Below are 12,977 nucleotides of genomic sequence, written 5' to 3'. Positions count from 1 at the left end.
ACTCCATCCCACTCCCCCCTCTCCTTTTCTAAAGTGTCTTTTATTTCTCAGACTCTGGAGGCTTTCCAAAACAAGTCCAGGATTAGGAGCAGGAAGGGACCAGCCAGAATCATGCTCCAATTCTGACTCAAAACACTTCTACGCAAGCAACGAGACTCCATTGATGAGAAGTTGAAGAACAAGGTTCCTCATCTCTTTCCTACAGCATCATATGTACTACCTAGACCACAACCACCCAAGCACCAGAAAGGATGTGAGCTTGGAGGGTGGAGAATCCATCCAGACCCACAGAGCTGGTCCTTGTCATGCTTAACACAGCATCTTTCCTGTGGACACCACAGAGGTTTGCAGGGCAATTAGGGACAAAATAGGACTGGTATGAGACCAGGATCTGGGTAGGATGAGGTCATAGAATCATAGAGTCATGAAGGTTGGAAAGACCAATAAGGAGATGCCAGTGTCCCACTGGTGAGGAGCTGCAGGGAACAAGGACCAAGATCGCCCTCCCTACACAAAATATCTCACCAAAAAACAAACCCTCAGCCACCAAAAAGCCAGCAGATGAAGGATGAGGTGAGGATGAGGTGCTGAAGGGATGAGCACCTGCAGGCAGCCTTTTCTGCTCCCTTGTGTGAGGTGTCCAAAGTCAGAGCAGCAGCTGCAGTGCGGAGCCAAGCCCAGGCTCAGGCTGGTGCAAAAGCATAGAATCATAGAACCACAGAATAATTGGAGTTGGAAGGGACCTCAAAGATCATCTAGTTCCAACCCCCTGCCACAGACATGGTTGCCAAGCACTATATCAGGCTGCCCAGGGCCCCATCCAGCCTGGCCTTGAACACCTCCAAGGATGGGGCACCCCCAAAATGGTCTAGCGTATATCAAAAGTACCATCTCCATGCTATTCTGTCCATGTCACCTCCCTTCTTCCTATTGAGACCTGGAGCCTCATAGGACTCTTATCCTGTTTATAGATTAGCCCAAGCCCTTCATGTCTCCCATGTAAAGTCACCAAGCAGTCGCTTGGCCATGGGGTGGGATTTGCTTCACCTCTTAGCTGCCATGCTGCCTCCTGAACCCATTCCCACCCAGCAACAAGTGCTAGCAAAACTTACTATCAATAAGCTTGGAGAAATATGTTTTCTGTTACAGTTCTGTTTTTTATCACACTAAGCACCCACTTGCACACAAGTACTACGGAAACAGGCTGTCACTGAGTCTAAAAGCTGCATTTTCATCACCCCAATGGCACACAAAGCCCAAAAGACCCCATCCAGTCACCTCCCCAGTCTGATGCCCTGCCATAAGGAAGTCACAGGGCTGCTCGTGGAGCCCAGCTTGTTGTTTCTCGTCGAAGTTTCCAAAGTGCCCTAGAAATTTCACACACCTTTTCAAACAATTCAATAGCAAAGTTGGAAAGGAAGAGGCAGCTTTGGCTCCTTTTACATCCAGAGGGGTTTTTTTAATTAAAATGCAGCTGGTCCCACAGCACTTTCTGCATTTTCTTCAGTGAAATGTAGCTGAACACTTTGAGCAGCTGTAGGAAATTACTTCCATTCTCTCCTGCCCTCCCACCTGGAGTCTTATGCTGGAGGATGAATGCAAAGAGACCCCATTGGGAGAGCAGGAATCCCAAAGTAAGGAGAAGGAATCAAGAGACGTACACTGTAGGCTGGACCTCCAGCCAATCAAATCTCACATTATCCAATCCAAGCCTTCATTATCCAACCCAAACCCACATTATCCAACCCAAACCCACATTTATCCAACCCAAACTTGGCTCAGTTCTGGTCCCCAGAAGAACAGCTCACCAAGACACTCTCCTTCCAGACATACACCTGTACCACCAACCAGGTGGTCAGGGCTCCCAGCCTGGGCAAGGAACACCATTGCCCACCCAAGGGACACGAGGGATGCATCGGACCAGACTGTGTCTGCCTGCTCTCAGCCTTCCTGAATGGGTCGTGATTATTTGCAGCTGTTCCCAGATGTTCCCCTTCCACGGGTTATTTGTTCCCGGGACGACCTCCCCGTTCACACGCCATGGGAAGAAAGAGAGAGGCTCCTTTCTCCCGATTCCTATGGAAACAGCCCTTTATCCCAGAGGCATTAGGAATGCTCGCCCGCCGCTTCTCTCCCTCCAGCCCCACGGCCACCCACTGCTCATATCTCATCCCAGCTCCTTTCCTCCTCTCCACAGCTCACAGCAAACTCACCTGAGAGAGAAGCCGAGCTGCTCAATGCCCTTTCCTCCCCCAAAAGCCACCAGAAACTGCCCCAAATTGCAATAATCCCCTTTGCTCCCCCTTTGTTATTGATTTTCCCCGCTCCCCAGCTTTTCAGGCTTTGTTTTCTCTCCCCATGCAGAAAACGGTTCGGTCGCACCATTGTTGGTTGCCAAACAACACTCTGAAAACTCCAAAGAATTAAAGAAAAGTCATCGAAATCCCCCCCCGTCTGCAGTGCTAACTTTTAGGGCAGGCAGGGATGAGTTGGAAGGATGCATTTCACCAAAGGTCATCTTTAGAATGAGGATGCATGGAAGGAGCTCACCTCAGCAGGGTGCACGTGGAGGGGTATTCCGGCTCTCTCTGCCACGCTTGGGTGACGACGTCCCTTTGCTTGTGATACTCTGGGTCCCGAATGGTGGCACGGCTCCGTGACACCCAGCATTAGACAGGCTGCGGAGCCGTCCCTCCCACGGTAGGAGGGGCGACGTGAGGCTTAATAAATTCAGTCCTCAAGGCTGGGAGAATTCAAATCCCATCACGGGATGCGGGTAGCCGCTCACAGCACGGCTCTGGGAGAAATTAGGTGAGCCCAGGTTAGGTTCATCCCATGCAGAATGTGAGAGCCTGGTGCTAAAACGCTGCTCAAGCAGAACGGGGTGTCTGCAGGATGGGGCTTCGAGGAAATATCCCAAACATCTGGGCAAGATGCATCACCGCTGATTCTCAGCATCCTCTGGGAGAGCATTTCCTGCATCTGTAAAGCCTCGGGCAGAAATGTTCTGCACACCATTTCTGAACGACTCCGGACAAAAACAGCACTTATTTATTAATGTATTTATTTATTCCCTCCCTCCTCTACCTCCCCCAGCGTTTTAGGGCTTTAATAACTTAATCCTATTAGAGACATAACTTCCTTCGGAGGGGGTGGGAGGGGGTGAGAGGCAGATCAGCATAACAAAAGCATTTTGTGCGGTTGAATTTTGTAACTTCCAACTTGCTGGTCGCCACAGGGGAGGCAGCTGTGAAGTTTCTCAGGCTGCACAGCTCACCTTACACGGCTCCTCCTTCTCCTGCATAGCTCTGTCGTTGTATCATAGAATCATTAAGGTTGGAAAAGACCACTAAGATCAAGTCCAGCCCCGACCCACCACCACCATGCCCACTGTCCATGTCCCTAAACCATGTCCCTCTTTGCTGCAAAGGAGGCCAAAAAAATATGCCCCCAGACCCAGAAAAACACCAGAAACTCCACCTTGTCATCCATCATCTCTTACCCTGAGGTTTTTCTTGCTGGATGAAAAGATGGGTCCAAAGTTCTCTCAACAGCAGACTCAGCGAAGTGCCTTCACAGAGCGGGGAAGGAGGGGGCAGAAGTGACACAGCCTGGTGTCTTGGAGGCAGTTCGTGCTGTTGCAGAGATGAACTCTCAGTTAGAAGATGGGTCACAGAGATAAACAGCCTGACTCGCTCTGAAACCTGACGATGGGTTTCAGAGCGGGCAGAGGGCATTGAATATCTCCACTGTAAAAGCAGGACTGATAATCCTTAGATAGCACAGGATCCCACAGTACCATCATTTCCTTCAGAGTAAGTATATCAAAGGAGTGAAGCAACCACAAAGTAAGCAATGAATGCAGAAGCAGATGGTTTTAGTACAGACTGTCTTGGAGCTGAAACTCAGCTGGAGTTGATCAAGGAATCATAGACCCATTAAGGCTGGAAAAGACCTCTAAGATCACTGAGTCCAACCCCAAGCCACCCCACCATGCCCACTGCCCACATTCCTCAGTGCCACATCCCCACTGTACAGTGACTCCAACACTCCCTGTGCAGTCTGTTCCAATCCATTACAACCCTTTCCAATTAGAAATGATCTGTAATATCCAACCTGAACCTCCCCTTACACAACTGGAGGCCATTCCCTCTCTTCCTGTTAAATAACCTTGTTTCCTCCCCAAAAACAATGGCGTGGTTTTGCATCCTGCCCTTCCTTCTGGGGCTCAGAGCTCTCTGTGCTGCAGTTTGCTCTCTCTTTGGTATCTCCAGCTCAGAGTCCAGCACCTTATCTCAAGCAGAAAACCCATACCCCACACCCCAGCCTGTCCCAGCCCTGCCTGCAGCTGTCACTGCGGCACAGCTGGGTGGTTATTGTGTTCCACGTGATGGACCTCATCTGAACCAGCACTGAAACAGGACCTGCCACCAACCAGCCCAGCCCTGAGCTTTATGAGCCCATAAAGGAAGGACCTGGTGTTGTAGAAACCCCACTCAGGAATAGCAGCCTTGAACTCAGGTGAGTTTTGCATCTGAAGATAAAAAGAGAATGGCACAAACAGGGAGTGCTGGGAGCAGGGATGTCTCCTCCCCCAGGTGCCAGCCAGGACACAGAGTCCAGGGCTGCATTTGGGTGAGAAATAAGTACATTCACGTCCTGCCACCTCCAACTTAGGATGTGTGTCCTCTTGCATTACGTGGTGCTCAGCCAGAGGCAGCATGGCAGGTTTGGTCTCACTGCACTGTTCCCCACTGTGTTGCACATGGAGCAGAGGACCCAAGCAGGGAGTAAGATCCTGCAAGGTGAACCATAGAAACTGTGGCATTTATGGCACTGGTGTTCATAGGAGCAGCACAGGAAGAGGAGACTTCAGCCCTTGCATCATGCTCAATACCCAGCTGCAGGGAGAGCAGCTACAGACTGTGGTGTAGCCAGGGGGGATTTTACACTGCGCCCCAAAGCCTCCATCCCACTGCAGCAAACTCTGACTCTTGCAGTTGCAGCAGCTCCATCTTCCATTCTCTGGTCTGGTGCTGCATGCAGCGTGGACCAGCTGGTGTGACATCATTATCTGAAGAGGGTGAGCGCCTGGCCTCTCATTTCTTCTTCCATATTTCATGGCTATCCTTTATACCATCGGATCACGTTGCTCCTTCCCAGCAGAAATGAGGGTTGGTGATGAAAGACATGCAGGCTGAGTTAACCCAAGGAGGGCTTGGAGAAGCAGATGCAAGAAGCAGTGAGGAAAAGCCTGGGGAAATGCCAAGTTTTTCCATACTCTCTTCTGTGTCGGTACAGCCCCCTGGAGCAGCCTTTGAGCGTTTCAATTCTGCATTGGAGAGAAACCAGTGGATTATCACCTGCCCAGTTCCCTTTATGGCATAATCCCAGCACACTCAAGTTCTGGATACTATTGCAGGACTCTGGCATTGATAGCAAGTAGGGTCAATAGCCCCAGAGTTGTGCAGGTAATGGCTTTGGGGCACAAGACATAGGGTAAGAGATATTTCGTGGTTGTTAGGAGAGAATGTTGAGCAGTGCCCCTGTACTACAAAGGGATTCCCACTGAACAAGATCTGCCGTTTCAAGGTCCATTGGGAATCACAGAATCCTGTCCTCAATGTATCACAGGATGGCATGGGGGAGAAAGGTCTCCTTGGCAGCAAAGCTCACCTCAGCACCAACCCAGTGTTCATGTGATGGTTCCTTTCCGGGCAGGTTTGCACTCCCTTCAAGCATCAGGACACCAAGGCTGGCATTATAGGATCGTTAATGTTGGAAACAACCTCTAAGATCATCAAATCCAACCCCAACCCATCCGACCATGCTCTTCAGTGCCACAGTTCTTAAACACCTCCATGGATGGTGATTCCACCACTTCCTGGGGCAGCTCAGAGAGGTGGTGGTGCCCCATCCTTGGGGACACCCACGGTCAGGTTGGATGGGCTCTGAGCACCTGATGGAGCTGTGGGTGCCCCCTGTTCAGTGCAGGGGAGCTGGATGGACTTCATGGCTTTAAGCAGCATCTCTTCCAACTCGAACAACTCTGTGATTCTAGGACAACCCTTTTACACCTGCTGCTGTGTGCCGGCTGCCTTCAGCATGCAGCCCACAAACATCGAGCTTTACAGTAGAAATTGGGAGACGTAGAGAGAAAGGCATCCCCAGTGCAGCTGCCAGGAGGGGGCATTACAGCCGCAGGAATGGGAAAGGAGCAGCCGGAGAAGCCGGCAAGCTCGCTGAGTTCTACCTCTAAATTCTCCTGACGATCAAAACCTGGAACTGCCCTCGGTGTTAAAAAGTCAGGGATGCAGAACAAACATCGTCTGCATGGGGGTATAATGAACCCATTGTACCTACCAGCATCAAGTCTCCTAGTACTCATTTCCCCCTCCTTGCTCCCAAATAAACGAGGATGTGCAGAACAGCCATTCCCGTTAGGATTTAAATGCCAGCTCACTGTCCGGCTCAGAACTAAAGCTGTGTGTTCCCCAGAGCTTTTCCTCTTGCTTCCACCCTCTCCCTTTTCACACTAATCCTGCTCTAACACAAGGCATCGCCTCTCCTTAAGCCTTAGCAATAGATGGGTTACGCTGGAGCCACACAGGAACTGAGAGGCCAAAACACTGCATTTAGGTATGAAAAAGTTCAGAAGTCTGGGGTAGGTTCTACGTCCAAAGAAATAGCCATAAATGCAAGATGAATCACCATTGTGGAGTACTTTTTGGGGGGGACACACACCAATAGTCCACCAGGTACCATCCCTTGTGTAGTTTTACAAGAGGAGAAAGAAGAAGAGGAGGGGGTTGCAGCACCGAGCTGCTTTGGCTCTAATGGGATGAGGACATCAACGTGGGATGCTACCACATCTCAGCAGAGAATCCCAGCCTCTTGGGCTGCTATGTTTCTCCTCAAGAACCTTCATTTTTTGTCCAAAGAGCACTTGCAAAGCAGCCGAAGCAATCAGTTCCAAACACAGAGGAGGAATTCAAGAGGTAGCCTGCAATTGTCTTATTTTAGTTGGCTAGTTCTCCAATCAAGGCATTCCCCTTCCTTTCTGACAACAGGCTCAGCTCCCCAACTTGGGGCAACAGCTGCAATGAGGTACTTGCACAAACAAACGTGTAGGTGGACTCTTTTCACCAGCCTCACCCTACTAATCCCACAAGAAAGAAGCAGTGCTGGGGAAAGCAGTTGTATGTATCTCTCCTGAATCCTCACCAGGTTCCTCCTCTGCACCAGGAGCCATGGACACCAAGCTCTACTTGGGGAGAAAACAAGCAACTGGGAAGCAACAATAGCAACATCCTCCTCTTCTTCTCCTCCTCAAGCTGTGGTCTGGATCCTCTTCCTCCAGACATTTCTTGTTTTTACAACTTTACAATTCTATAGTAGACTTTTTACACTTTTCTCTATGCTAAATTGTGACAGAGCACTAGAACAGCTTGCCTGGAGAGGTGGTGGAGTCTTCTTCTATGGAGATATTCAAGACCCAGCTGGACGCCTTACCTGTGCCACCTATTGTAGAATGCTTGCATAGGGGCTTGGACTCAGTCTCTTGAGGTCCCTTCCAACCCCTATGATTCTGTAATATTTAAATTGTTATCAAGTGTACAAATGGAATTGCCAGCTCTTAGCTAAGAAAGATGCTCAAACAAATACCTGCCTCCCCAGGACTTTGGCCTGAACCTTTCATTGTCTGCAAACACTGGCAAATTTAAAAGCAAGTGCCAACCTACCATTGGGCATTTCAGCCCATTCTTGCTAAGTACTTTGCTGCAGATACAACCTATTGATAGCAGCCTGTGGTACTTTGAGAGGCAGCTGCATTAGAACAGCAATGGAAATCTCAACTCTGTAGCGACTTGATGGTTGGTGAGCAACGATGGCGACGGGTCAGCAGTTGGATGAGATGATCTCAGTGGTCTTTTCCAACCATAATGATTCTATGCTTTGTAAGCTGTAGTGCATTATACAACTTCCGCACCTAACCTGACAGACATGCCTAAGGACCCCTTAAAAAGAAACCAAGGGGCTGTGACTATAAAGGGTTCAGACCCGGTAGAATCAGTTCACACAGTAGGTTCAAACAAATGAAAAACCACCAGGAAGGCCACCAAAGCAGCTCTCTAGTGAAAAGCTGTTCTCAAATCACAGCAGTCAAGATGTCTGCAGAAAAATAAGCCACAGAGGTGATTTTCTACGTAATTAAGAGCTATTTAAGAGCTCTCGTTACGTGACAGGAATGTGTTACAAGAGCTGATACAGGTGCTGAAACCATATTTCTGTTAACTTGGGACTTGGGGCCAGGCACAGCATGGCAAGTTGACTTCTGTCTCATCACAGGTGGGTCAAAAGAAAAGCTTGGGACAGACTGATGTGTCACTGACACTGCCTTACAGCTTCCCAGTACACAGCTCTCGAGCAGCTGTTAGAAACCAGTGAGGACTAATCCACAAAGCTGAAGTTGAGAGACAGAAGCAAACCACCAACGTAAGGACAGGAATAAAGACATTGACGTCCATTCTTTTCCAGTAGGCAACAGAGAATCCAAGAGAGGACCTCAGATGGAAATAATCCTTTTCACCTCCTTTGTGGAAATGTAGACCACCTCCTTTGTGGAAATTCAGCCTGTAAGACCAGAGCCACACCAAGTTTAGTTGTCAAATTGAGCCCATCATACCCATCTCCCCTCATAAGCCGTTCTGATACTTCACAGACGATAAGGACAGATTCCTTATCAAAGAGAACAATTCAAGGGCAGTGGCCTCCCCCTTCCCAGTCTCCCCTAAACTGCAAGCAGAGCAGCCCACCAGTAGATCAGATTCCCCCAAGACTGCCCAAGGAATTCATCTTGTGAGGGGAGATCTCTCAATCTTACATGAAGATGAGAAATCTATACAAAGGGAAAAAGGCAGCATATGTGGCAACAAACTTTGGACATGGTAACCTCAAATCAAAGAGTGACCGCCCTTTGGCACAAAGGATAGGAAGGCACCAAAAAAAGCGAGAGACTTTGCAAACTTTTATCTGAAAAACCAGTGCAAAGGCTGCCATGTATTGTAGGGTGAGTGGGGAAAAACATCCATTCAGAAGACAGCCTGGGGCAGTGAGGAAAGGACTGGCTGAGCAGCAAGAAGCAGGAATGAGTTTCTGTGCAACACAAGCGTTTTTGGGGAGGGAATGAAATTTACTCCAGAACTGATTTAAACTCACCCCTTCGATAAGCAAAGCAATATGTACAGCGAGCACACCGAGATCTTTTATCCTTCCCCTCAACATGTAGTTCGCTCCCCTTCAGAACCACTTAGTATCCCGTAGGGCTACAGAAGCTTCCATCCCATTACCTGTCACCTTCAAGCACCCAGTAACAATAACATGAAAAATAATCCCATCTGACAGAACTGTTGGGTGCCAGTGAATTCTCCACTCCTCCCTCAGCCCCAGGTTAAGAAATTCAACAGTCATTTTATTAAAAATCAGTATACATTTGAGCTTAATCCCAGTGTTTACAACCAATCTCGTTCCAGGTTTCCTGTTGCTTTTTTACAGATCATTAGCAACCAAAGGAGTCAGTAGCATAGATACCAGGTTAAGAAAATTAATGGCCCTATGTTTTCAGGACAACAGCATCCACGATCAGGTTGTTTTCTGTTGGACTTGGTCTAAGAAACAGTTGTCGTCAACATCATCTTGCAGGCAAATCTTATCTTTATAATAGTGATTGCTCTGTTTGCTTTCTCATACAAAGCAGGTCTCCATGGAGCCTCAGAGATCTGATACAATAACCCTAAAAGGAATCTCCATTCATTACTCTTCTGATTGTTCTAGAACATCACAAATATTTGAGATCTGTTGAACCGGTTCAGCTGAAACAAAAAGCGCGTGGTGGGGAGAGACCTTGATTCACACCAGTTGGCCAAAAGATCACCCATGAATTAAGCTGTCCAGCAGCAGCAGCAGGAAGCACACACAGGCTTTCTCCTCACTCCCTCGAAGCATCCAGCAGTGCTGCAGGAGGGCTGCATGATCCTGCCCTCACTCCCCTCTCTCAGTTGTTAGAGCTGTTCAAATTTCTGCTGCTGCTTCGTCCCCTCCTCGACTCATCCAAAGCACAGAGCAGCTTCAGTGGTGTCAGAGCAGCTTGGCAGAAGCAGGAAGAGTCCAGCCAGCAAAAGATTTCATTTATTAAGATAAACACAGTCTAAGGCTCCACATGATTGTTTTAAAAAATAAACACAGGAATATGAAAACAAACTGGCTTTGTTACATGTAGGTCAGGTTCGGATGTTCCCAGATCTTCTTGGTCATAAAATACATCCTTCCCCTCCTGCCCCCATCCAGACAGATGGAAAGGCAGTTCACTCCGTATGATCAGCAATGTTCCACATTCAGCTAGCGATTCCTCTGCTACCCTTCAGCACAGATCAAAGTTTTAAGAACATCCTTGTGAAGGCAGGGCAGGAGGGAAGGAGAGGAGCAGGTAACTCAGTCTCTCAAACGAACATCTAAAAAGGTTTGACACGATGACTATGTTAACTCTGTCGCTTTAATGGTTGTTCTTTGTTGCCTCTTTAGCAGCAATAATTAGAGGAGTGAGGCTAGAAAGAGGCTTTGCGATTTTCAGGAACTGGTGCTAGCAAAAGGGAAAGAGAAAAAGGGTTAAACTTTTCAGGATACATCCCAGAAATCCAGTAGTTACACAAAAAGATTGGCACCTAAACCCGTACGACAATCAGCAACGTACTCTAATCTCCAAACAGGTGAAATGAAAGTGCCTGTTACCACCATGAACTTCAGTTCAGGTCTTGTCTGAACCAATAAAGAGCTCTGCATCCAACCCATGCTAATTTGTCCAGTGTTTGTACACTGCAAAATCTCTGCAAAATCCATATGGAAATTCTGCATGGAAAGAAAGTGTACTAAAAGCAACCTGTGTAGTTCAATCACAGGGCTTCCTGAAGCAACCATCTCTCAGTTCTTCCTTCCCCGTCATCACAGATGTGGTGAAAATATTGCCTTGGCCTTCCAAACATATTAGAAATATCCATAACGGTTGGAATTTAGAAGCAAAGCATGAAATTTGCAATTGGACCAGACAGTCAGGCTCCCACACGCAGCACTCTGTTAAGTAGAACAATATTGATTATCAAACACACAACACAGAGTAGGTGGTGGCAGAAAGTGCTGCTTATAGGACTGGTGCTCCCTTTACTCATGCTCAGATTTAAGTGGAAAGCCTGTAATGTTCCAACCTCGCAGAGGGAGTCCAGGTTGAGGACAGACACTGATACAAAACAGCGATCAGATGAGAGTGAAGGCACGTAGGGCAAGTTCAAAACCTTCTATGAAAACAAAAAAGCAGCTCTGTCCTACAGGACTTCTGAGCATCAGGATCAAACACCCAAAGCACTGCATTTGAACACGCTTCAGAGATGGAGAAATAAGAGGCCAGTAGATAAAGGCAGACAGAAGTGCTATAGTCAAAATGTTCTCCCACTCTGAGGAGCAGAAAGTTACTGCTGTCTGACATTTTGAAACTGGTGAGTCCAGGAGAAAGGGGATCTTTCATCCACTGCTGCTCTGCCAGTCATTAATGCTTCATTACAGCCTCAGAAGGCCGCAATACATCCAGACCTGTCTGGGGTGCTGCGATTGCTTGAGGTCAGTTATAGAACATGCTGCATAGCTGCTGCTAGTAGCAAATACTGCATGAAAAGGGAGTGCTCTGTTAACATTCTGGTACGGATTCAGGATGGTTGGATGATTGGTTTTGCTTTGGCAAGTTACCTCAGCTGTCCCTATGCTTGAGAAGAAGTAGCATTGAAGACCCCAGATGAGATTCCTCCATATGCCTCGTCTAACTGACATGCTTCACTCAGCCCTGTTCCCCAGCAGTTACCTGTAGTAGCTCTTTTGCAGAACCTCTTTTTTCCACATCCATTTCAAGACAGCGGTTTAGGAAGTCTCTGAATATGGGTGAAAGCTTTTCTGGATTCTGCAGTTCTGGAGTCCCATTGGTAGCAATGAGATACAGGGCCTAAAGCAAAACAAGCACCAAAGAAACAGGAGGTTATGAAGGTCAGATTCCATATCCGGATTACACAGACATTCACTTTTCCCCTCCCACCCACCAGCTCAATGGGAAAAATAAAACAACAAAAAGCCTTATCGAGGCGACTAATAAACGATTATGTTTCAGCAAACAGAATAGCTGCTGGCCCTATTTTCATGTGGATGGGATCCAATCCTTTATTGTTTTACCCTTGTAATCTGGGTTTGGATCCTGCTGCCCTCTCGAGGGATTAGAAAGACAAAAAACAACATTCCAGACTGTGTTTATATAGGGAAGTTAACTGGCACAGCTCTACCAGTACTAGACTTCTGCAATAGCTATAACCTCATGGAAAGGTACCCCTGCATAAATAGGAGATTTTGTTCTGTTGATACTTTGCCTGAGTGTAGTGACATCAAGGCCTATGATGTCAGTACTGCAAAGATAGACTTGACCCCTTATGAGTGATATTCAGCAGATCCCAAGCAGCATTTGACATCATAGTGAAACAAGAAGCTTTGCTACTGCTTGGGAATGAAGTGCACACACAAATCCTCTGAGAATCAAGGAACACAACATTCAAAATTCATGCCAGAAACTTCCTGGGTGGATTTTAAAAGGAAATGCCTATCTATATACCCAAAATCACTTCTAGTGCAAGAGATGGAAACATAAGCTAAGCACAAGGGCTCTAGATCTTTTCATTCTCCTTATCTTAGGAAAAAAAAGAAACAAACAGAAACCTGGCTTACATGAAGAACAGCTACAAACCTACAGACTGCCAGGACTTCCCTTTTCATTAAAGAATGAGAAAGACACCAAGGAGGTTAAAGCCTGTCTAAAAACTAAAGGTTGGAGTTTGATTTGGAGCATGCAAAGTGGAACAATCCACCAGAAGAAAAAAGCCTTGTTTATTGAT

At 47.5% G+C, this 12,977-nt stretch overlaps 2 protein-coding genes across 11 annotated transcripts in view; both read right to left on the bottom strand.

Moving 5' to 3' along the window:
- GDPD4 (glycerophosphodiester phosphodiesterase domain containing 4) overlaps window positions 1-2,938 on the bottom strand; it is a 33,675-nt gene extending 30,737 nt beyond the window's left edge. For all 3 annotated transcript variants that reach the window (XR_011902644.1, XM_072326990.1, XM_072326989.1), the window contains exon 1: window positions 2,551-2,938. The gene's annotated coding sequence lies outside the window, so the exon portion shown is untranslated. The remainder of the gene's footprint in view (window positions 1-2,550) is intronic.
- Window positions 2,939-9,012: 6,074 nt separating this feature from the next.
- The window catches only part of PAK1 (p21 (RAC1) activated kinase 1), a 65,881-nt gene continuing 61,916 nt past the window's right edge, over window positions 9,013-12,977 (bottom strand). For all 8 annotated transcript variants that reach the window (XM_072326982.1, XM_072326983.1, XM_072326979.1 and 5 more), the window contains 2 exons: window positions 11,906-12,043; window positions 9,013-10,639 (listed from right to left, as the gene is read on the bottom strand). In XM_072326982.1, coding sequence (XP_072183083.1) covers window positions 10,553-10,639; window positions 11,906-12,043 — 225 coding nt within the window. In that variant the 3' untranslated portion in view covers window positions 9,013-10,552. The remainder of the gene's footprint in view (window positions 10,640-11,905; window positions 12,044-12,977) is intronic.

The sequence above is a fragment of the Excalfactoria chinensis genome, chromosome 1, assembly GCF_039878825.1.
Source record: "Excalfactoria chinensis isolate bCotChi1 chromosome 1, bCotChi1.hap2, whole genome shotgun sequence".
Classification (NCBI taxonomy): Eukaryota; Metazoa; Chordata; class Aves; order Galliformes; family Phasianidae; genus Excalfactoria; species Excalfactoria chinensis.
This window is presented reverse-complemented; position numbering and strand designations above follow the sequence as displayed.